Genomic DNA, 26,697 nt, shown 5'->3' on the forward strand with positions numbered 1-26,697 from the left:
TTCCCATTCTCCTGAGATCCTTCTGTTCCAAAACCTACAAATACGCTACACGACTCTTATTCATGTATTTTCTTCCCATAAAATCAAGGAGCAGTAGAGAGGTGCTTTGCTGACCCAAATCCACACCTGGGAGTAGGGAGGTACTCCTGAATCCTGCAGTTTAGCCAGTAAGTTTCATCACATTAGCAAATAAAAAGAATGCATCCCTGCCCCCCCTCCCTCCCTGTATTCCACTCCTTCCTGTTCTGACATCCATAATCAGAAAATGCCTAACCATACAGGCTCAAAATAAAATGTGGCTATAAAAGACATAACAGTAACTCTTTTCACCAGAAGCATATTGGTTAATGCAGCTGCTTGGATCACTGATTTGGTTTGATCTTTCATTACAGAATCATTAAAGACTGACCAACCAAAAAAAGTCAAAGAATGAGCACAAATTAATGACAAACTTATGAGGGCTTTCACTAGGAAGAAGGGACAGATGTACAATAGTTTCCGCCCTGTCAACTACTCAATAGAAAGTATTTAAATATTCGGTGGTTTGGGGAGTAGTCAGCAAAAATCCTTCTCCCAGGTGAACATTTCAATTATTGTGCAACAGGGGTCACTCCCATACATTGGCCTAATGATTATTTTTTTTTCCAAATGAGGCAAAGCAGCAGTTCCAGCAAGATGCAACAAACCAGCTACACCACCAGGAAACTCGGGAATCTGATGTTCAGAAGTGAAAGAAAAATCTTCCAGCTAATCGGGCAAAGAATGCCCCTCAACCCACAGCCTTGTCTCTTCCACTCTGCTTCAACACTTTATTTAACAAAACATAGGCACTCTTACTTCTGACTGTATTCTGGAAGAAAAAGTCAGCTTATGCATCCAACTCCACGAGAGATCAGATGATCATGAATTCAGAGATAAGAAAGGTATCCCCCTGTTTACTTTTCTTGCAGCGATGTGCTCTAGGATACACTGGCTCTTGCACCAATCTCCATCTGGACATTAAGCTGTTGACCAACTACTCTCTGGACACCCCAATTCTTCATCCACCAAACAGCCCACTCATATAATCTGTATCTCTGCAATTCATAAAAGGATGTTGTAGAAGTCCAGAGAGATGACCTATCTAGCTCTTGCTCAACAGTGTGTTCATTCCATCATAGAAAGCCACTAGGTTGGTCAGGAAAGACTTGCCCTTGGTGAAACCATGATGGCTGTCTAAAATCATCTCCCTGTCATTCATCTGCCTTAGCATAGCTTCTAGGAAGATCTCACAGAGGTGAGGCTGACAGGTTGATAGTTCCTGGGGTCATCCTTTCTACTGTTTTTAAAAATGGTTACAAGGTTCCCATTTTCAGTCCAGCAGGAGTTCATCTGACCACCATGACTTTTCACATACTACAGAGAGTGGCTTGGCAACTACATCAGCCAATTCACTCAGCACTCTGCGCTACATCTCATCAGGTCCCACACGCTTGTGTATGTTCAGGTTCCTCAAGTGTTCTTCTCTTAAAGTGGGAGAGACTCTGCTCCACCAGTATCCCATCCTGCTGCCCATGCCCTCAAAAGGGCGGAAAGAGAGATCACCAGTGAATTTTGAGGCAAAAATGATGTTGAGTACTTTAACCTTCTCATCTGTTGTTTCCTGCTTGCCTGTCTTGCTCTCGAGTGGGATCACATTTTCTCTGACCTTCCTTTTCTGTTGACATGCACGTAAAAGCCTTTATTATCCTTTGTATCTCTTGCATCCCTTGCAAGTTGAGCTCCATCTGCACCTTGGCCTTCCCGAACCCATCCCTACACAGTGTCTGTGTATTCTTACCGGGATACCTGTGCCAGCTCCCACTGCCTGTACATTTCCTTCTGGCCCTTTAGATTGACCAGCAGGTCTTGACTCATCCATGCCAGTGTCTTCCCTTCCTTTGCAGATTTCTTCCACCTGGGAATTAAGAGCTCTTGTGCTCTCTGGGAAGTGTCCTTAAAGACCTGCCAGCTCTGCTCTTCTCCCTTGTCCCAGAGGGCAGTTTCTCAGGGGGTCATACTGCCTATGGAACAGCTTTCCTAAAATTTAGGATCCTGATGTTACTCTTTGCCTGATCCATACCACTCAGAACTGCAATCCTTTTGTAGATCTACTTCTAGTTGTTTTGATAACTCTGAATTCAGTACAATCTGGTGGAAAAAATATTTGCTTTCTCATTTAATTTTGTGAAATTTTTAAAAAGTGTCATAAATGTCAAAATGCTGGAAGAGAGCAAAAAGCAGCACTGCCACCCAAAAGTCTTATTTAGGACAAGAAAGGTCGGGCGCACAGCAACCCTAGCAGAGCAAAATCTTTGCTAAATGCTAGTTTAAGACTTAATTTGGATGAAAAGAGGGGAATAGCACAAAGACCTGCTAGAATAATTGCTCCATGCCAAAATCTGCCTTTCTATCCAGACATATAAAAAACCCACATTGGAGAATGCAGATTACCAGAAATGGGAGTGACATAGAGCGTGAAACTAAATCTGGAGTACCAGGAATTTTCTTTCATAAAGTTCATTATTATGTATTTCTTAAAAAAAAATACTAACATCCTGCTTTCTCCAAAGAGGCACAGATGTCACATGAATCAATGAAAGTTTTACTCAGAATGAAGGTCATGGGGGAAGTTTCTAGACTCTTCTCACAGAAGCCACCCCTACAGCCATACACTACCAAGACCCTGACATGTACACCAAATACAGCCAGGAAATGTTTAACACTGATTTTCACAACATTCTGAGAAAAATACTGAGAATTAGAAAAATACTGAGGACTAAGAAACCATTCACTCTTTATGGCCTTAGATAAGCCAAATGCTTTCAGTTATATATTTTTTCACCTAACCTAGGTGTTGCGAAGATACAGGAGCTTAAGTAAATGGAAAGCAGGTCTATAAATATTAAAATATACTAATTAAAAATCAGTATTTCCTTAGAATATATGACAAAAATATAAAACATAAAAAGAAACACTGATATATAATTGAAACTGGATAAAATTAGCGTGCTGTCAGAAATTCTCCTATTACATATACATACACACACATTTATTCAGAACTATATATTATTGATAGGGAAAGAACAAAATTCTGAAATAAGAGAAAATCTAATTTAAAGTCACCTAAAGTTGAAGAGATTTTGAAGGAGTTCAGTTTTTCATCTCAGAAATAGACAGAACTTTAAATTGCTAGCAATAGCATAACATAAACTTTTATAACAGAAATTATCCAGTTCATAAACTCCTTATTTAGTTTAACACCTGCATCAATCTTACAGTTGTTACTTTAGAATTACTGAGCAAAAAGTTCTTCTCAGCATCAGTAACACATATTATAGCTAAATACTTATAAAATACATTAATGTTCTACAAACTCTCCCCCCCATAAAAACCCAAAAGAGTATAAGGAGGTGACAGAATCCTCCAAAATTGGGCTGCCATGTCATGGCTCTCAGATTACTGTAAAGAAAATTAATGTTACCTGGCAAATCTCATAATCAACGGTAGAAGACACTTGATTAGTCTGAATGATGAAGCTACATTCAGAAGAAACACAAGCCAGATTCCCCGTTGTTACCATTCTGTCCCCCTTTTCATTACCAGTTCTGTTGCACAAAACACCACCGAGCAAAAAACTTCCACTCTGTGCTGAAAATGGAACTGCAGACACCTTGCTAGCAGAAGGCACCGTGCAGCCGGTCTAGCTTCGCTTACCATCTGTCGAGCATCCGCTGGTGCCATCGCTGGAACAGTAACGCATTTCAATCCTTTGCCTTCCCACCTCTAGCAAATTCGGGTCAGGCAAGCGGGCTTTGCAGGTGTATCGGAAGCGCTGTTCATAGTGGCCACCGTTGTCTGAAATATTGACTGGGGTCCAAGGCGTCCAAGGAGTGGTCTTTTTCAACTCAGGGCAGGCATTGGTGTTACAAGGCTGATACTCCTGAAATAAAATGATCATAATACATTAAATGTGGCTTTAAAATCACCCCACAAAGCAACAGCAAGAAGGCAACCAATTAAAAAAGCCTCTGATATTTTTTTCCAGCATTTCCACTAGCAGTGATCATCAATAAACTTTTAATTCCAATCTCAAAGTGTTTTCCTCTGTTTCTAGGCAAGCACAGTATCTCACTGCTAGAAGCAATAATATACCAGCACAAATTAGATCTATTACATCCATAAAGCTGAACACTGTAAGTACCATGATAAAGCATATCCTTTACAAATTAATAGCCCTAAATAAGGTGTAACTAAATATGTTAAAGCTTTTAATTAAGAGGAATTCTGATAAATTGCACGTATGAGACACAAACCAGCAAATAATCCTTGCTAAAATCTAGTGGCATATGAATAACTGGACCATTGTTCATTTTGTATATTTCTTATGTATTATGAGGGGATAATGGACAAAAAATATTTTAAGAATTTGTCTCCCTGCGGAGCATAGTGGCCATAGCTCCAGGACTGATAAACCTATCATTGGAAGCTAATTCCTGGGGACTGATATGCATCAAAGGGAACAGGTGACACCTAAGAAACAAATGCAGAATTGTCAACATCCTCAAGCCCCACAATATACATCTTCTGACAAGTATCACCAAGAACTGTAGGTCTTGCCCATTCATTTCCCTGAGCAAATACACTTCATCCAATGCAAGTGCTTTATAAATGATATAGATGAAAGTAAACAACCATTAAATATCAGAATGCATTCATACTGACAATTATTAAAGACAAAAAGAAAGAGGGGCAGTGGGACAATTTTTAAAGGATCTCCCTACCTCTAGACCTCTTAGATAGACACTCAGCGGTGGCTATCTTCTGAAAAGGAGCCTACTAAGTGACTATGTAATTCCACTAAATACCTCAAAAAATGGACATAATAGAAATAACATTTTTATCCCATAGTACAACCTCCTTCTTTCACAGCCCCTACCCCAGATGATACCACTATGTTCCACAAAGCAATAGACGACCCACTCCTCTTTTTCCCATGGTGATAATAGCTTTTTTATCTCAGACTTTCCTCAGTTCACTACCTCTTCTCTCAGATAACCTAATGTAGAAAGCTATCCAATTAGGCTGAGAGCAATTGCTCTAAACCTGTATTTTAGTTCAAATTCTGTGTTGCTATTTCACATTGAAAAGAAGCTTCTTTATCTGAAAGCTTTTCTAATTTGTTCATCTATTAAGAGTTGGAAAAAAAAAAAATCCTCAGAAACTCCTGCACCCTGAACACAGCAAGGCCCCAGAGAACCCAGCACTACGTTCAAGTCTCTGATGTTTGGAGGCCTGGTGTGGACCTGTGACAAACTTCATGCTTCCATAGTTTTATGGTACTTCAGGTAAGAAAGAGTTCTCAGCCTGAAGACTTCAGCTGGACTACTGTTCACTCCTCAAGGCTGTGCAGCAAAGTCCCTTCCCACCTCAAAACCTGGTGATCACTACAATGGTGACCATGAAGCAGCTGTTTAAATCATGCATGCTTTACACTAAGGACAGAACATGTATAACTTTTGTCTCAGCACGTAAACTGTTAAAAGGAAATAACAAAATTAACAGATCCCAGCAACAGCCAGAACCACCCCACTTGCTAGGTGACCTGGCTATCGACCTCAAATGTGCAGTCCCCTCCAGGAGTTTGCTTACAGTGCAAATCTGTTAGCAAAAGCACTCTGTCTTTCCCTCTTTTTTTTAGTTTTTAAGATGTCTAGCACTGATGAGTCTATCACTTCCCCGCATCAGCTGTTCCACTATTTGGTAACCCTCAAAGCTGACAAATTGCAAGTTAATCCAAGGCTGCATTTTCCTCTTAATTTAATTTTCTAATCACTGAATTTTTACTGCGCTTTATTGATAATATGGAAAGTATTCCTCGTCCTGTACCTAAATTAAAAAAAAAATAAATTAAAAATTCATGCCTAAATAACCCATACATCATGATAAAAGTTGAACTTCTTAAAGCTACATAGGATTTAAAACCTGATCTCCAGAACCTACGTATGCCTATGACTTCCTTCTGTCCTACTCCTCATTTTCCTTAAGACTGGACACAGAAATTTGATATGGCACTCTAGAAGCAATATCATCAATACAGCATGCAGAGCCAATCATGACCCTGTTCCACTTGACAGTCTGACTTTAACACATACAGTATTGCATTAGTGCTTTTTTCTTCCACAACATTGCACAAAGAGCTTAAGTAGACCCAATTATCTTTGATAACCTGTCCTTCTCTAAATCACAGCTTTATAACTACATACAATTTCCTATCCCACATGAGGCTGGTGTTTGGCAATATTGAAATTCATTTTAGTAGCTGCTTCTGCAATTATCCAGCATATTATTTACTACCTCAACCATCTCTGTCATGGTCAAGCTTGTCTGAAGATGTCTTCTATCACTGTCTAGACTACTGATAAAAATGTTAAGTGCTATTGACCCACAATCTGATTCTAGGCAGGCCCTTCTAGACCCATCCCAATCATTTATATCTGTCTGGTAACACCACATTTTTCAATTTGTCAGTGAGCCAGCTTTTAATCCATTTAACATTTGCCATATATTTCAGTTTTACAAATCAAGGTATTTTCTTTTGCAAATGCCAAGTGTCTTGGAAAAATTCAGTGACAGTCTGGAAGATGTGCTGTATCGGTTGCAAACATCTTTAAGCACAAGTTCTTTTCTAGTAGGATATAATGAAGACTACTTCAATCAGCACAGTAGCTACTGAAAAGTTAATTTCAATTTTCTGAAAGTTTCAGTTCCTCACGTGCTGCTTTTTTTAATTGATATTTTTCAGTCAAAAATAAAAACCATTAGAAATGTGAGTTCTTCACTTGATACGGTGTAGACAACTGAGGCTCATGAAGAGCAGAATGTGTGAGATATGCAATAAACCCTTTGTCAAACAGAAACAAGTGATTGAGGAAGAAGTTAATTTAGTGGCAACGTATTGAATGCTGCTTTGCTAAAAAGCATCTAAAATGAACACATCAGCTCACTGATTTCTAGGTAGAGAGACTACCGATAATGTGTGTGTTTCAGGACGTATATAGTCCCTTCATACACCCTGAGTAAGAGTATACTCGTATGTTATTCCATGAGCCAGAAAAGAAAGATGTTCCTAAAGAGTATTTTTTCTCTCTGCATAGACCATTTGTTAGTTTTTCCTTTCTCCTTGCTTGGAACATAGCTTGTAAAGAAGTTTGTCTGCTGTCATACCTGTCTGTTCAACCACTGGATAATATCCATGAAAGGCTCAGAATGGCAGGGGAAGCAAAAGCATGTGTAGCTTACCCAGTAAATATTGACAGCAGGAAATAATGGCTCTCTAGAAAATTCAGATGAATATGTTAACAACAGATGATTCTATGAAGTTGTCCCTAACAATGACCTGGCAGAGCCTGCTGGCTTCTCTCACAGTGAGTGCTGCACTGCTCTACCAACTACCACATCTGCCACAGGAATAAAAAATCTCATGGTACTTGTCGAAAGCATTCATGTGATTGACACTACAACACTCCAGGATAAGCTGCACAATGATCTTGCTCCAAATGGTCTCAGATTTCGAAGCAAGTAAAGGAGGAGAGAGTAAAGCTGCAGTTCAGATCACCAATGAGTGTATTTAGTATCAAGCATAAAGACATAGCCTGATTGGGAGTGTTTGTCAGGGACTAGGGATGTGGAAACTGCTAGCTCTGCTTGGATTGTCCTCCTCTTCTCACCTTGTCCAACAATTTACTAAAGTGACATTTCAGGAATACGGCCCTCTTCAAAGCAATTCAACTAGCTAGAGCCATGGTACAATCATAAAAGAAACACATAGTGAAGTAGAAGTCTCAGATGAAACACTGAGGTATCATCTCAGCAAAACAGTGGTAGGAAAGAACTAGAAATGTAAAGTCTTATCCTATTTAGAAAAGTACTATCAAACCAAAACAAACAAAAGTCAAGTAAGACTCTGATCATTCTGCTTCAATAGGGCTGTTGAAAGGAACCAAGACAGCAGCTGCCAAACTCCACCTCTTCTGCTCCACGTGGACTGAAGGAAGAAATGAAGTCAAACTCTCCTGGGAAGGACCTCTGGACACACACAGTGGAAAAATTCAGGGGCTCAGATGATGGGTTTAAACATATCAGTTCTCAGGGTACACTTCTCAACACAGAGCAATAATAATTTGAGGTAATTTGCAGCCTCCAAAAATAACGTTGCTATAATTAAAACTTAGCTACACTTTCACAGTGCTCTTTGTAAGTGGTCCTAAAACTTGTGGCTCAATTCACCATATTGTTCCTTTTAGTTTAGAGTGGATTGAATCAGTTAAAATTATTCAATTTGCCTGACAAAGATGCAGTAAGACATCTAGTGATTAAATTTCAGGGGACAGTTCAATAGTTAGTTGGGAATTTTACACAAACTACACAAATAAATACATACATCACATAATAAGTGACTATGAAAATGCTAAAATAAAAAAATATCATGAAGCATACTGGTGGTAATATGACAAAAGGCATCATAAATTAAACACATAGTTAGGGTTGGAAGGTACCTTAATGATCATGGAATGATAGAACATAAACGTTGATTATGCTACTAACCAGCTACCTTCCTTCTATCTTTAAAAAAAAAAATCCTGCTGTTAGCGTATAATGAAAAAAGAATATTGCCATGTTTTATACCAAAATGTATTTAGAATTATTTCTTATATTATTTTTGAAAATGCAACTAAAATGTTATTTCCAAAACATCTTATTTCAAACTGGAGAAGACTGTTGCTAAATAACACAGAACAAAATTCTACTGTTTTCTCATGAAGAATATTGTACAGACTAACTTTTTTTGCCTCTGCCCTAGTCAAATTCCTGAAACTTTGGAGAATCTGAGACTTTTACTCCTACGTAAGCTTGCTTTAATTAACCAAACAGCATAATAGTCTGATACTTCCTTAGGAAACTGTGCTAAAATATTTTGTACATTTGAAGAACAGTTTTTATAAAAGTCAGAATTCAGATGGAGAGTTCTATTCCCATTTACATTACATATAAATATTATTGATGGCTTTCTTCTAGCAAACTTTTGTTTCTTTGAAGTATATAGTACTTCTAATGCACTTCTGTTCTCATCTGTGTTTTTCTTTCTTATCTATTAGTGTCAGAGATTATCTTCACAAGGCAGCTAAATCAACATTAACAGTCCATTTAAATATTTCTAAGCCAACAGTTATATTTTATAATTTGCTTTTAATATATAATATTTTTTCTTGAATATTCTTTTGAAATGATTCAAAACTCCATTGATAATACTTAGAGATGTTTGCTTTTTGTTCTTTTATGCTAAACTTCAGGTTGGCTGAATTTTTCAAGTTTATTTACTTTTCAGTTTATTAAGACACCAATAGAAAAGAATGTCGCTGATTCATAAATCGAATGGCACAGAATGTCAGCTGGAACCTGAATCTTTCAGTGATCCCCTAAGCTTTGAGTTTGCCACAGCAATATGTAGTTAGAGGAAAGGATAGCTCTCATATGCAATCAAAACAAAGGCCAAAATGAGTGTAACAGTATTATAAAACTCAAGAGAAAACCAGTTCCCATTTATAGGGGGCCTTGTTTACACAGCAAAATGAAAGTTTCCTGAAGAACTAATATTCCCTCTCTCTCTCCAAGAACCAAAAGATAGATAACATTTATCTTGCAGTGGTTGAAAAACACATTCAGGAAAATCACTAACTGAACTTGAAAAAATAAATGGTTCATTTATTTTCATTACAGAAATGTAAAGTCTTATCCCATTTATAAAAGCACTTTCAAACTAAAACAAACAAAAGATAACTAAGACCGTGATCATGTTTCTATTTATTTCCACAGTTCAAAAAGCCAGGTTCTTTAACCAATACCTTACTTTATTGTCATTTTTCTAGTACAATACCATTTAAAAAACATGACCTGAAAGAATACCCAAACCTCATCAAGTCCAAGCCATTAAGCAAAACATCTTCTACGTTATAAATTTCACAGCTATAGTTAAAAAATAAAAACACACCATGCTTCCAAGTTCCCCATTGCATTTCAATCACGCACAGGTAGACATATACGTATCCTAGGTTTTAGGCAGTATTTTAGCTTTGATTGACATAAATGGGAGTAGTTCTATTGATTACAGTGGAACCTGAACTTCAGAGACTATTGCTAGGCAGAGAAACAATCCTGTAGTGCTCTAAAGTAAGGTTAGGTGGGTTGTCTTCATAAAGTGTTTTTAAAAATATTTTGATGGATAAAATCCTCTGCACAAATAGGAAAATATCCTGCACAAACGGGAGAACCATTTAGAGTGATAAACATTTATCTCATATACATGACAATTCCTAATAGTGTAATAGTTCAGTTGAAAGCATGATATTTGAAATTGAATCCTATTCAAAATGGAACTAGAGATGGCTAAGGAAGAAAAAGGTTCTTTATTCTGACAGAATTTTTTTTTAAAAGTATACAAAGAGGCACAGTAGTTAATTTGGATTCTTCCAAACATAATTCATTTATGGACCTGCATTACAATTAACTTTATATATATCTAGCAAATTAATTTTTTTATGTGATAAAAAACCAGGAAAAAATTTGTCAAGGTTTGTAAATTACTTTTTTAGGGGGTCGTCTTGGTTTTTTGTTTTTCTTTTTTTAATAAGTGAATACATCAACAACTTTTGTGCATTTTTGCACACTGCTTGTAGAGAAATAAAAAGTAGTAAAACCACAGCAAATCCACATGAGGAAGCCTGCCTGCTCCAACTTAACTTGTACCAGTCCTTCAAGCATCTCTCGTGCGATCCCAGTGCTGCTACTAGAGGAGCCCACTTCTATACCCTGTGTACAGAGCAGCCTGCAAACACAGGGCCCTTACTCGAATCTCCACACCCATTTAACATTTAAACAGTCAGAATGAGCTTCCTGAAGGACAAACCATTTTGGACTGCTTCTTCACAAGACCTTTGTGTAAGAGCATCCTGGTTCATCATTAAAGCTTTCAGGCAGCAGGACATAGTAATGCTGTGGAGGCTGGCTTTCTGCTATAGTAGGCAGCAGATTTTCAATTCTACCATTTTAAACTCTGTAGTGAGTTGCAAGTTAAGACCAGGGGACTGCAACCATGCCAAACTTCCCAGACCCCTAAGGTAGAAGTGGGTCGTAAGTGACCTTGGGAACTTGAATTTTAAATTGGTAATAAAAGCCCATGTTCAGTGCTTGTGTGTTCTTACTGTAGGAGAAAAAATCAAAAACCAGGCAAAGAACTGACTAGTGGAATTTACAGTCAGTTTTCAAACTAAGAATGAAGTAAACTTAAAATGTGTTTCAGTGAAGTGGATCTAAATTTCGGTTACAGACATCTCTTCTGGCGCTTGCCTACATGTTCACTGACTACTCAGAATTCAGTGTCTTGAATAAACTGAAGCTGGAGACTTCATGTTTGTTTTTACTTGCCACTCACCTCACTTTCAGGGACATGTTTCAAGTCCACAAGGGGAATTAATATTCAGTCTTGTCACCAACTTCCTTTTTGAATATGAATTTACTTTGAATTCTAGGCTTCTCTTACTAAGTTAAAAATAGATTTACTTTTGATGAACATTTTGCCCACAATGGCACAAGCCTCCTGTAAATTACCCTGTTCCTTTTGCTCTTGCAGAACGGAAGCTATTAAATGCACTGCTAACAGCTGGTATATAAGCAATGCCCCTAAAAATGCATGGCCAAAACAGACATTCTTCCTCTCATTCCTCCCTTCCTTTTACTCTACCCATGGCCCATGAAACAACTTATGAAATGGACAAGCTTTGCGATGGGCTCTGAAGGATCACACATTCAGATACACGATGAACATAAAGAACAGGTTTCCCCTGACTTAGTGGGATTTTTTAGGCAACAGTTTTTGCTTTCACGATTTTGAGCACATTCATGTGCTTTTCTGCATTTGTGTACACCACTAATTCTAAATGTCAGGCATTTTTGTCAGCCAAGTAATTATTCAGGACTTGCCACTAATTAGGTGTCAAAGATACTTAATTGACAGTCCTAAACCTTGATAAATAATAGTCCAGATGCTCAAAACCATTATATTGGCTTAAAGGAAGCCTGGACAGGGAGAGGAGATCCATCTAGTAAAGGAAGATGATTAAGTTACTTATGTTATATCATTACTAAGAGTATGTCCCATCCTTCTACAGAAAATTACTGTTTTGCAGGCAAGTTACTGCTTGGGAAATGCCTGTCAAAGAATTAAGGATTCATTTATTTTTGCCCCAAGTGTTGTCATTTATACTGCCATAAGGCCAGCTGAAAGGAATGATGAAAATAGAACACAGGACCATAAATAATCAAGGCTGTAAGAGTGAAGGGATTGTCCATGGATTTACCAAAACTGACTGTAAGTTATTTCAGTTAAGCAGGTGCTACATGACAAGTAGATGGTAAAACGTAAATATCATTAAAGGTAAATGATGTGTTACTTGCACAGGAATCAAAATGAATCTTTTCAGAGCTTAAATTAGCATTTAAAATTAGTTTGTAAACATTAGCTTTGAAATCTATGTTTATACATTTAATTATAAAGAGAGGAAATTCAACTTTACCTTTAAAATTAAGGATGTAATTGTTGGAGTTTGAAAAAATAGGGGAAAGAAATGTAGCCTTGTGTGAGCTGTGATTTTGCTTACCTGGTCTCTCAGTACATCAGAAATGGAGAATCACAGAATCACAAAATTGTAGGGGTTGGAAGGGACCTGGAGAGATCATCGCATCCAACCCCACTGCCAAAGCAGGTTCCCTAGGACAGGTTGCACAGGTAGGAGTCCAGATGGGTCTTGAATATCTCCAGAGAAGGAGACTCCACAACCTCCCTGGGCAGCTTGTGCCAAGGCTCTGTCACCCTCACTGTGATAGATGAGCCTTTGTTCAGTAAACCACATGTACCTTGAAACAGGCCGTAACACCCTGATTTTGTAAGAATGATCGTGTAATGTATATTGTAAGTTGCTAACAAAGCATAGAATTGAGTTATAGGTAACTTAGAAATAGAAACCATAGAAATCAAGTAGCCAATAAACAAGCTTGCTGCTAAAGATGACCAAACATGGGAGAGGGGTCAACTAAGGGACAAGTGAGGAAGACAAGCGACTTCATCCCGTCGACCACCAGGAGGTAGAAGACGACCCCCTAACAACAACTGACGCACACGCGGAAGTCTTAGTGGGACATTCGCGACCCGGAACTAGAAGACTATAGAAACCTTAACTCGGACGGGGACCACAACGCGCCATGGGTAGAGCTGAGACTCTCAGGCCGCCCAGCGCTGCTCTGCCTATTGCCGTCTGCTAAATTAATAAAAATAAATTTGTAACTGAATTAATTGGTTTCCGACTGGTGATTGTGAAACCCACAATTACACTCACCCTGAAAAAGTTCTTCCACATATTGGTGCAGAATTTCCTGTGCTCTCACTTGAGGCCGTTGGCCCTTGTCCTGTCCCCACAGACCATTGAAAAGAGGCTGGCCATTTCCCCTTATGTCCAACACTTCAGGTATTTATAAAGATTAATCAGATCCCCTCTCAGTCTTCTTTTCTTAAGGCTGAACAGACCCAGTTCTTTCAGCCTGTCCGTGTAGGGCAGATGCTCCAGTCCTTTAATCATCTTCGTAGCCCTCCACTGGACGCTCTCCAGGAGAACCCTGTCTTTTTTATACCAGGGACCCCAGAACTGGATACAATACTCCAGGTGGGGCCTGACAAGGGCAGAGCAAGGGGCATTTTTCAAAATTCTGCTTTGGGAGGCATGATCAGCTGGCTGGAAACAACTGAGATGCTACAGCTGAGTGGGTCAGCACTCAGCTGAGCCATGACAGTGGATTTGTGCAAAAGAAGATAGATTAAGACAGACACATAGGGGGTGATTTACTTTGTTGCAATAACTCAATTGTTTGCAATTCGCTTCACTTACTTTTACTGAGAAGCTTAGTTTTTCACATAGGCCCTAAAATTCCTGACAAAAATCTTTTAAACTGCTGAAATAGTTATTATTAACTTAAAATTATTTTTCTTTTTAAGTGCTGGAAATCATGGCTATCCAAGGATTTACTGAGAGTAAGAATGTTAGAAGATAATCCAATAGTCAAAAAGGCATGAAAAGTCTGTCAACTCATCAGTTTTAGAGACTGCTACTTTATAATGACTGTAAATCTGTTATTGCATTTTTTATTCTGGAGGAATAGGTTTTTCCTTCATACAGGTTCTAGAAAGTCTAGAGCTATATTCTCCTTGCAAAAGGAGACCCTCAAAAAGAGTTTTAAACATCTAAAGTGGAAGTAAATTTGGGACTTCAGGTTTCACAGGCAACACCAGTGTTTCTTGGCTACTTTGTCACCTGGAAAGAATTTGATCCTTAGATTCTGGATTCTTAGATGCACCAGCTGCTAACTATAATGACAGTCAATGTGCCTTTTCCTGGGCATAGCAATGAGAGAAATCTGAGACATTGTTTCAGTTGGGTTTGTCCTCTGCCACTGTGCATCACTAACTCCACAGGTTGCTAAAATAATGTGCAATTATGAAACAAGAAGAGGAGAAGAAAGTAAAAGCCACACAGCCTGTAATCATGGGGCTGAGGATAAGGAACCAGGGTGGTACTCCTATGGAGACAAATGGCTCATTTCTTTCTCGAGACAATTTCAAATTAAGCACAGCGGTAACGTAGTTCTGAAAATTTACATATTAAAGACACATTTACTTCCATAATATTTTGACCTGGAAAATCAGCTGCATGAAAACCCAGCTGACAGGTAAGGCAGAAAAACAAAATAGTTATTACTGTTTTATAGCCAGTCATAGAGCACACTTTCAGATACAGTCATTTATCCATAGTCATTTATTATATCGTCAGTGCAGCCTTATCTTAAAATTAATCCTTTTATCAGCCTATAGATCATCATTAATCTTATTTTCTGCAATTACACAGTCTTTTAGGTTCAGCTGAGCTTTCACATTTTAGAGCTCAATCTGAGGGCAAAAATGCAGCTACTAATCAACAGTACATCAAAACAGACCTGAGAGTATGAAATTATTAACTGCTTGTGAAGTCATTTAGACAAGAAGTATTTAATTGCAGTTTATCTTGTTTGGGTTTTTTTCCCCCTTTTAATCCTAAAGAGCCATAAACGGTGTTTTATACAAAAATGGAAGCAAAATTTGAAAAAGCTAATGGTGGAAAGATCTGAAGCATGGTTTTGCTTTGAAAAGCTTTTGTAATACTCTTACTGCATTTTTCATTCTTAAGAATGACTTAAATGATATACAAATTACCAGGGGAAAAAAAAAAATCCTACAGTGTCACCACTTCTGAGAAAACACTCTAAATGTTAGAGCAGCAGCTAAATGGGAAATGTATAAATAATGGAAACGGTACAAACTGAATAGACGAGGAGCCGTCAACTTTAATTCAGAGTTGCCAGTCCAAACAGGAGCTGCAGTGAAAAGCAGAACTGCCTGTTAAAACGCATTCAATTGTTCAAGTATTTAAAGCCACTGAAAACAGATTTAGCCACAGAGATAAGACACAAGCAAAGAGTTTGATCGTTGGCACCTGCTGATGAGGTAGCAGAAAAGGTATCCTCTGCACTTCTGAAAATGAAGCCACCTAGCAGGGGATCTCAGTATGGATTTGGAAGCCTAATAAAGGTGGCAAAATACGGCTGCCAAAGATCTCTCCAGCACCGGATGGACTGCTGTCGTCTCCAGAAAATCCAAATATTAGGAAGCTCCAATTATTTACAAGGAAGGAAGCAAAACCATGGCAAATTAACGTGTATATGAACATTCACATCTTCCTAGCCCAAAACACTAGTCTTCTGTAAATGAGTGAAAGGGGAAAAAGCAAATGCAGCAACACCACCACACCCCTCCCTTTCTCCCCCCAATTCCCGAAATTCATGCAATTTTTTTTCCCTTTCTAAATGTCAAGAGAGTGAAGAGCACCTGTGGTAAAAGGGCATAGCAGGTAGGTTAAAAATAAAAAAGATTATGCTATAAATCTCTTTTTCAGGTCTTGACCCAGGCACACTGAAGCAAACGGTATAGCTGAAGTTAAAATGCATTTAAGCACAATTTAGTACTGTATCACACCACAGACATCTGTCTTTCCCCAGGGCAGAAGTTACAGCTGAGCTGACAGACGTGACGTGTGCCCACACTTCAATCACTGCTGCTACAGTCGAATGTATAAACAGAAAACTATCCTCACTTATAGCTTGTAATCACTTGGACGAGGAAGCAGAGCAACTGAGATGCCGACACGTTTGCTCCTGCCAACTCTGCTATGGGAAAATATAACCTCTAGCAAAGGGGGCACAGCTGAGCTGTTAGCTGGTTAAATCGCCGTAGCAAGCATCAGCGTAACTTATCTTTTAGAGCCCCTGGCTATGTGGGAAAAAAAACCTACAAAAAATTAAAAGGCAATGCAAATAATAGCATGAAATTTTACAGGTTGTGCTGCTGAAGAGCAGAAACAGATATTAAAAATATGCCTGTAGTTGCAACAGACAGTGAAAGTTCAAGATTACCTACAAAACTCCACAGGTTTGTGCTTAACAGGCTCAGTAAATGAAACTGCACAGGCAAATATAAATATGTAATTGCCTATGATGTGAACATAACTGCTTAAAGCTTTTACCCTTAATATGGGCTCGATTGTCTAAATGCAGGATTGTGTTATCATTTCAAATGCTGTGGCACATCTCACCTAGCTTCCAAACTGCTCTAAAAGCACATGGGTCTTTCATGTGGCCACTGACTTGTCTTCCACGCAGATGTTCCAGATCCCCTCAGACTCCTCTCAAAGCAACACGTGTCTCTGTTTAAGCAAATCTGAATCCTGCCCTTCCATCCACCAGCAGATCCTGGTATTTCTCAGAATTATGTCAGAACTGAATCTCCTGTTGATTTAAATTACTCTTTCACATTTTCCATTTAATTTGATGTAATCTAAAAGAAAAAATCCCTATAAATCAATTTCTCTCACATAACACTTCATATTTTTTTCTTTCTTTAATATTATTTGATTTAGGTAAATTTTATTTATAAAGGGTTTCATTTGTCTGTGTTGTATTTTTGGAACTCTGTGGTTGGGAATAATACACTCGTTTTTTGATCTCTAGCCAATTTCTGGTAAAACAGATGTTTCAGGGGGGTGGGAGGGGGGGTACTAAGTGGTTGCCGGCTTCATATTATGCTCTATTTCCAGTATGGGAGGGAAAAAAAAAAAAAAAAAAAGGACTAATAGCTGTTACCCTCTTTGCATCTTCCTAAATATGAGCAGTTCTGTAGTTGGCATGACCCTAGTGAAACGGGGAAAGTTATAGGAATGTTATGTTATATAGGAATGTTAGGTTATAGGAAGGTCATAGGAATGTTTGTTATAGAATTAAATGGTTGAGGGTCTGGCCAGTAAGAATGTCACACCCTTTATTCCATGGATGGCCTGCTTAGATAGCGGGGAAACTCCCAAGAACTGGTCGCGCCTGGTGTTACCCCCTGCTTAGATAAAAGCCCAGCTTGCCTAGTACGCATGCGTCAAGAAGAAAGGTGAAAAGTTCATTTCTGAGGAAGACTTTGAGCCTTCATCTTGGGACCCCCGACGACCACCCTCAAAGGACACTGCGCCTGCGCCACTAGGAGGAGACTATGGAAATGCTCATTTTAATACGAAGCGGGACAGGCCATGCATATGTATAGGCGGGTGGGGCGACCTTATGAATTTTGTAACAATTTGCGGTATAAATATGAGTGCGTTACTGTATCGGGCACGCACGTCTTTGGAGGAGCTATCCCCCGTGCGTCCGCCGGCGATTAAACATACCTTCTTTATAACTTTCTAAGTTGTAAAGTGTGTTTTCCGCGTGTCAGTTTTGGCACCCCAGATGGGACCTCCTCTGCCTGGCTGCAGGACCGCCTGAGGCGCGGACGCCCTAGCTGCAGCCCGAAACACTTTTTTCGGAGGGACTCCGCTCTCAGCTGGTCACTACAGGGGTAGACAAGGACCATCTTCTTTGCGGACAAGGTATGTGAAATAATATTTCTGGGATCGTGCACCTGTATTGTGCACCCGTATTGTGCACCCGTATTGTGCACCCGTATTGTGCACCTGTATTGTGCACCCGTATTGTGCACCTGTATTGTGCACCTGTATTGTGCACCCGTATTGTGCACCTGTATTGTGCACCCGTATTGTGCACCCGTATTGTGCACCCGTATTGTGCACCCGTATTGTGCACCTGTATTGTGCACCTGTATTGTGCACCCGTATTGTGCACCCGTATTGTGCACCTGTATTGTGCACCCGTATTGTGCACCCGTATTGTGCACCTGTATTGTGCACCCGTATTGTGCACCCGTATTGTGCACCCGTATTGTGCACCCGTATTGTGCACCCGTATTGTGCACCCGTATTGTGCACCTGTATTGTGCACCTGTATTGTGCACCTGTATTGTGCACCTGTATTGTGCACCCGTATTGTGCACCCGTATTGTGCACCTGTATTGTGCACCCGTATTGTGCACCTGTATTGTGCACCTGTATTGTGCACCCGTATTGTGCACCTGTATTGTGCACCTGTATTGTGCACCTGTATTGTGCACCCGTATTGTGCACCCGTATCGTGCACCTGTATCGTGCACCTGTATCGTGCACCTGTATTAACTGAGTGTGATCGCGATCGGGGCGGTCTATAAGTCGCGGAGAGACGTCTCGCGCACGACGGAGTCCCCTTGTCCTGGACCTGGAAGTGCTAGAGTAGTGGGGGGGTCACTGAACTGTGACTTATGGCCCATACGGCTAGTACCTGGTAACTGGTTGACTCGAGTTGTACTGTTTTGTCTTGTCCTATTGCACGTGTGTCCTTTTGCTATAACTGAGTGTAACTGTTTATTGTGTGAGTGACTTGGGTAAGTGAATGAATGAATGAATGAATGAATGAGACGTGGTCTGACTGTGAAGTTTGTAACGTAACTGTGTAACTACAGTGTGACCTCCTGAGAGTGAATAGGGGAAATTCGGATACTAAGGTGTGGCCCTCTCAGGATGTATTGCCCCTGTGAAGTTTGTAACATAACTGTGTAGCTACAGTGTGACCTCCTGAGAGTGAATAGGGGAAATTTGGATACTAAGGTGTGGCCCTCTCAGGATGTATTGCCCCTGTGAAGTTTGTACCTAATTATAGGATGGCCGCCCCTAAGGCAGTCAATATCTAATGATGTCTCTTCCCTGGCCCAGGGGATAGATAAGACAATCTTGAGATGCACTGATCTCGTCCCTTACACCAGGGACAGGATTGGGTGAACAACTGCTAGCTCCTTTAAATCATCTGGGCTGGCTGAATCAGTGCCAAAAGGCTGTGTGTATACAAGCCATGTATGAGAGTGGGAGACAGGGTGTTCCCCTTGCTGCTCCAATTGACCCCACCCGCCTTAAACCATTGATTAGGGGTCTCCCGCATGCCTTGAAAATCTATATGCAAACCCTAAAGGAAAAGATTGCACAGACAATTGACTGTAATGCTCACAACCCAAACCAGCTACAGCCTGTTTTAACGTGGGGGGAGCTATTACAAGAAATGGTGATTTGTGGCAGAGAGATAGGCTGGTTAGAAGAGTGTCCAAATTTGCAGCGCCGGGTCCGCCAAGCACGGTTTTTCGAGAGAAATAATCCCCACCCTCCTCGACAAACCAATCTCCATTTCAAATCTCAGCGCAATGAGCTGTGAAAAAAGGCGTTAGCATTAGGGATACCGCGGGCAGCGCTAGATGGGCAATCCACAGAGATTATTCGCACACTGATAAATTTATCGGAACGGCCGATCAGCAAGGCCTTAGAATCTGTGATACCACCAAAATGCAGGAGAAGGTCAAATACTACAATATGCGGATGACATCCTAATCGCTACCAAAACAAAGGAGGTATGCATTTCTTGGACTGTAAGCTTACTGAACTTTTTAGGGCTACAGGGATACCGGGTGTCACGGAAGAAGATAGCTGAAGTCACGCATGAACTGCAAGAACAAATAGAGGACACTTGGTTGGGAAATATTTTTGGTAGAATAGGATGGGTATTTTCGGGGTGGATTATAACCTGCTGCAGACCTTAATTGTTATTATAATTTGCATTATTATAGTAAGTATTGCTATCAGTTGTATCAAAAGAATCATGGTAAAATCCATCTCTCACATAAGGGTTCACTTAAAAACCAAGGAATATGTAGCTCTGCTAAAGTATGCAGATGAAACCCATGCATCTGCCAATAGTAAGATATAAGTGGTTGAATTGTGACTCAGATCACGGTGTGGAATGTAAGGCTGAACTACACACACAGGTTTCAATAATGCCTAGGCAGAGCAGGTGGCCTACGGGGAGTTGTAATACACAACTCAGTCTTGGGCTGCTTTTAAGCTCTTTATCTGCAGAGACACCTCATGGGGAGCTGTGTAGATGGCTCCGACTTGAGTTGTGTGTAAACAGACTGAAGCCAGCACTTCACAGAACCTGAAAAACCTGCATAGAGCCTTGCTAAGCCTTGGCTTCCTTCCACAAACATATGTCCTGAGTCCCAGTCAAACCACTACTCAAACTGTTTGACAAGCCCTAAGGATCCGCATTTGGTTTCGATGGGCCAAGACAATAGGAATATGCAAGAGATAGGGCCGAAGATGTCAGGCCCAGTCCTGCATCCTGTCACACACATCAGCAAAATGAACCAAATAAAAAGCCCTGGCATTCGAGCTCGTATTGGGAGCCGTTCCTCCAACCTTAGGAGGAGACCCTTCCCCCTTAGCCGGGCGGCTGGCTGAGGTAATGTATTGGGAACCCTTACCTGAGAGACAGGGTAAGTGACTATGTGATATGTTTTAAGGTTTTAAGTGTGTCGTTCTGAGTAACTATTTTGTGTGCTTGTGAGCTGTGATCCTAAGTTTTAGGGAAGCCACAGTGATTGTAATAAGAGTATTTTGTGGATCTTTTGTGATTGTAATCAGTGTGGTCATACTTCCAAACTGCAATAGTGAATTCCCCATTGTATCCAACAATAACCTGCAAGTGACGTACTGAATCAAACACCAAAATTGAGAATGGGTCAAATTGAATGAGGAAAGGGGCCGGGACAACATTGGCAAATTGATTTCTCGGAACTTCCAAGAAAAGGGGGGTACAGATATCTATTGGTATTAACAGAAAGAAGGCCCCAGGAAGGTGGAGAAGTGAGCCTGCTGGACCCGTGAAGATCCGACTACAGAGGCAACCCCAACGATGATAACTCATGTGACTGTGTTTGTAAGTATGTACCTGGTATACATTGGTGCCGGATTCGAAATATGGGCCCCACATAAACAATATGAAGTTGCCGAAGGGGAGTCAGTGCTCTTGTAGTGTGCTTTTACCAAACCCCAATCAGCAGGATATGAAGTATTATCTGTAAGTTGGGATAGGAATAAATAAAGATGATACTTCTTGGGGGTTTGCTGAGGTTTGGGGATAACTGACATCTTGGATAGCAGTACCATGGATATGGGTAAGACACCTCATAATGATAATTATCATCATTATTGGATTTTGTATTGTGGTTGGGACCAGCATAAAATGTCTCCAATGCATTATACAAAAGAGCTTTTAGAAAAAGGGCAATCTACAAGGGAATGAATGAATCGTGGCACCATGTAACCACTTACATACTTTATGACATTGAGCGCATATCAACTAAAGTCTCATGACATTGGAGGGATATGTAGTAAAAGAATTTACTAACTTTGTAGAAAAGGGGGGAATTGAAACGGGGAAAGTTATAGGAATGTTATGTTATATAGGAATGTTAGGTTATAGGAAGGTCATAGGAATGTTTGTTATAGAATTAAATGGTTGAGGGTCTGGCCAGTAAGAATGTCACACCCTTTATTCCATGGATGGCCTGCTTAGATAGCGGGGAAACTCCCAAGAACTGGTCGCGCCTGGTGTTACCCCCTGCTTAGATAAAAGCCCAGCTTGCCTAGTACGCATGCGTCAAGAAGAAAGGTGAAAAGTTCATTTCTGAGGAAGACTTTGAGCCTTCATCTTGGGACCCCCGACGACCACCCTCAAAGGACACTGCGCCTGCGCCACTAGGAGGAGACTATGGAAATGCTCATTTTAATACGAAGCGGGACAGGCCATGCATATGTATAGGCGGGTGGGGCGACCTTATGAATTTTGTAACAATTTGCGGTATAAATATGAGTGCGTTACTGTATCGGGCACGCACGTCTTTGGAGGAGCTATCCCCCGTGCGTCCGCCGGCGATTAAACATACCTTCTTTATAACTTTCTAAGTTGTAAAGTGTGTTTTCCGCGTGTCACTAGCATAAATCAGATCAGGTTTTAATTGACAATAGCCTGTGTGTTTCAGCTCAGACCTGCTAAAGCCTAAACTCTACAGCTCAGGGGAAATTCCTTAGGAGAGATTAAAGCCCATTTACTTTACACCTTGTTTGAAGTCTCAGCTAAAAGGCTAAGTGCTATGTAGGGGAAAGGTGGCATTGCTAAAGACATTCAAGCCAGAAGGTTAATAAAGAAAACAAAAGAAAGTGATTATAGACTGTATAAAAATAGGAAAGAAAATACTGTGGTAACAAAAATAAACTGACCAGGAACAGAGTATGACTCCCTGGTAAAATTAAATCAAGGCACATTTCAAATGGAGCATTGTATGAGTTTCTACAAGTTGAATGTATAACAACAATATCTTTTCTTACACAGTACTCATGAGAGCTCTTAAAGAACTTTACTACTTAATGCACATACAGGATCCTTAGCTTCTCCTTCTACTCAGCGACACTCATCTCAGTCTTGTCCCAAATCAAATTTCTGCATGCCAGCTTTGCCCCACTTCTTATCATAAAATTCACATAACCTCATTTATGAGAGGAAGAAAAGCAGAGACAAGCAAGGATTGATTTACACTGTAGTGATCAAATTGGGCAGGAAAAAGAGTCAGTGAATATGTCATCTACCAAGATTATTCTTTTCAACAAACCAGAAAAGGGACATAAATAACTACAAGTTATGAGAGTTGAGTTGCATGCCAGAGATTGGAAAATTTAACAGTGGTCCATGCCTCCAGGATCCTGAAGCTGCAGACTGCCGCTGGTGTGTTTGCTTATCAAAGCGATGTGTAAAGCCACATTAAATTATTGGAAAAGCAAGGGTTGGGCAAGGCATGATGTTTATTTCAGAAATTCCTAGCGATGTGGAGAGGACTTACTGCCAGTAACTGCATAAACATAGCTGGGATACGCAAGTCAAACTCACAGGACTGAATTTTAGCTCAAGGTCAGGATGGGTGCCCTGAACTTACGATGTAGGTTTTGTAATACAGGCTTTGTTTTGACAGCTCAGCAAGCACACCATCAGCTCCTTGGCATTTTCAGGCCAATGACGTTAGTAACTGGAAAATAAGTGTTAGCTATAGACTGCAAATTGCTTTTTATAGGAAAATCACAAGAAGTATTTTGTATCCACACTGTGCTTTTAAATTTGAAATGTCTGACCATTTATAAAGCGTTCTGACTTATCAAACAAAACCCCAAAGGCAAATTTGCTTAACACTACCCTGTTGGAGTTGGCCAGTTTAAGAGTTTTGTTCTGCAGGATGATTAGGAAGTTACAGAAGCTCACAGAAGGAGTTCTACCGGGGAAGGCAAGGCAGGGATGCACAGGCAGCTTTAAGCTGCACATATGGAAAGGGATAATTATAGCAAAACATTTTTGGTTTGGGTTTGTTGGTTTGGGTTTTTTTCTTTAATTCTCCCCTTGGACAAGCCAGTAATACATCCTTTTGTCTTTCCACTGACCCAAGATACTCAGTGAACCTTGTCGCCAAACTACAACACTTTTGGGAAAATGAAGGCTTTCTTCTAGATGGCCAGAGACAAGACAACACTGCTAAGAGCAGTAAAGGTAGAAAATGGTCCAGAGTAGGTAGGACAACCAGTTTGCATTGGTTTTAATTTTTCTTTAAGTATCCTAAGAAAAGAATCCTATAAGGAAGGGCCAGGAGGGGACTGACGACACACAAGAGAGAATAGATGATAATGACACTGAGCTGACTTTGCATACCCACAGACAGATATTAAATTGACTATATAAAATAAAAGGAGCAATAGCTGAAGAAATTCCATCAACAAGAAAACACAGGTGTTTGGCAAGAATTTGGGGATGAAAGTGTGAGAATGCAAGCAGTCAACACAATCCCAGAGGAAAGGGAAGAACAAAGATTAAAGAATGTAATTTTCAATAATCTTTGCTTTGCAGAATAAAATTCTTGCAAAGCGTGAATGAGAAGGCTCAAATATGAGTGTTTTGGGTTTTTTTAATGCCAGTCAATTCATCTATCCACAATGCTGCTTTAAAAAAAGCACAAGAAATAGTATATATGATTTACACATTCAAAAATGTGTGTGACATGGGACTTGTTTTGGTCACAGTCTGTAGCACATCTTAAGACACTGGCTTCTCAGCAAGGTGTAGGTGTTTCAGTAAATATTTTGGTAGCAGGGATGAGGTATACATGAGGCCCACATGCTGTGCAGTTAATTCTTGGTTCATAAAAGCAATTACTCTGCAGGCATTGAATGATATATAAACTCTGCTAATGGATCCCAAAACTGTATGAAACCTAAGAGATTCAACTGAGGTATTTCTGTGCCAGTAGAGAGGCCTGAGAGAGATGCCTAAAAGAACTTTGGAAAGGAGGAACAATGTATGTGAGTTTACTAAAGATTTAAGGTGTACAAAATTATACATCATTACCCTGCTTTCTTACTCTTAAGATCAAGCATTGTTCAGATTGAGTTGTTTCCATACATGTTATTTTGTTACAGAACTTTTTTTTTTAATTTTGTGCTTGTTTTATTTTTCATACAAGCAAAATAACTGTTTTGCCACCTAAGATTGCATTGCTGCCTCTTCATGTTTGGACAGGTCTGTGGGAAGTCACAACTTTGAAGCTACTATTCCTTGAACTGTAGCTAACACAGCCAAAACATTTCTAAAAATATGGAGGTGCTTTTTAAATCCCATGACAAAGGAAAGAAGTTAGTATGATCATCCAGTGGGATGACAAAGTCTGTGAGATCACAAAATGGAAAACTCACAACTTCCTTCCTTTGGAATGATCTGTGTTGGATCCATGAGACCAAGTTTTTGGTTTTAACAAGGCCTCTGGAAAGAATTGGTCTAAGGTGGCGTGGCTTTTTCTTGCTCAGAAACAAACAGACATTTTGTTTGTAGGTGAGAATGTTCCAATGGGAGGTTAGCTAACACCGGAAGACAGAATCTATTATCATATGGCTGCTCACATATCTCAAAGACACACCAAATTATAGAAAATGGAAATTATTTTTCATAGGATTCAGTGACATTAAACATCAAAAAATTTAATCATTCGGTACTTCAAGTCAAATGAGAACATCCTCAATACTTAACATCCCATAATTCCTTCAACCACTTTAGCCTCAGAGAACAATTCTTAACACAGGAGGTAGCTGAGATACAGGAACCATATCTTCTGTTTTAATGGGACTAGATGGAATTATTACTCACATCCTAAAGTTGTGTTTTACCTGCAAAAGCCCCCTGCTTCCTTTCTCCTACTGATAGCAAGAAAGACGAGTGGGTGCACAGATTGCATGAATTTCTAACAAAACACAGCAATTCCTTGCTAGGGGATCACAGGGATTTACATGAATGCCAAATTCAGATTTCTTTGAGACTCTTTTAATGAGGTCCCATGTGCCCCTTTTATACACTGAAGATTATTCATTTTTAAAAAACCACTGTAATTTTAGGCACGGGAGTTTAAGAACAGCAATAAGAAGGGGTACTGCATGTTTTATATCTACTTTAATTGAGTGATAAACAGAAGGATCTGGCTCAGAGGGGCTGATGATCAGAACACCAACATGTAACGATAAAATCATGTGGTTATATCAAAACAGTCTACTGTCTTATTTCTGGCAAAGAGACAGCAAATGCAAGCCTGTCTGGCATCGCAGACTATAAGTTATGAATATACAACAGTTGCATTTGATCAAGGGAGTTACCCAGTAATCAGCAGTTCAATAAGAATGGCCAGCTTTCCCTACCAGGACCAAAAAAAGACCTACCATTATTTGCCCTTGGGATAAGGCTAGTAGCCAACATTAAGAATGAGAAACTCTTGACATAAGTAATTTATTCCAGTGGATGTGAAGTCTTCTGCATTTATTCTAGAAACTGACAATCCCTCGCTGAAATAGGATTTCAGAAACGTTGATGTGAATATTAAGAAATTCTAATATGGAAAATCCAGCATGTTTTGTGGGGGTTTTTTGATGGTTTTTTTTGGTTTGTTTTTTTTTTTTTTCCACGGGTATGGCCAGTACCATTAAACTTTCTGAGGAGCCATCCTTGCATCCCAGCATGGATTAGTCCTTCTGAAATCTAATCATAAGCAAACCATTAAGAGGCTTCCTAGCTTTGTAGCTCAGTAAACAGAGAGTAGTTGCTGTTTGTAACAGGCCACAGGTTTTGCATTAAGCTAACAAGACAGGCTCTGGGACCTGTCGGGCTTTG

The 26,697-nt window shown here is 39.8% G+C and overlaps 1 protein-coding gene across 1 annotated transcript in view; it reads right to left on the reverse strand.

Moving 5' to 3' along the window:
* Positions 1–26,697, reverse strand: part of SEMA5A (semaphorin 5A) — a gene marked incomplete at both ends in the record, with an annotated part of 337,833 nt that overhangs the window by 32,127 nt on the left and 279,009 nt on the right. Inside the window, 1 exon segment of the mRNA XM_084260169.1 lies at positions 3,736–3,961. Within this exon segment, the coding sequence (XP_084116295.1) occupies positions 3,736–3,961 (226 nt within the window).

This window comes from Gallinula chloropus (genome assembly GCF_964237585.1).
Source record: "Gallinula chloropus genome assembly, chromosome: 2".
In the NCBI taxonomy this organism is placed as follows: Eukaryota; Metazoa; Chordata; class Aves; order Gruiformes; family Rallidae; genus Gallinula; species Gallinula chloropus.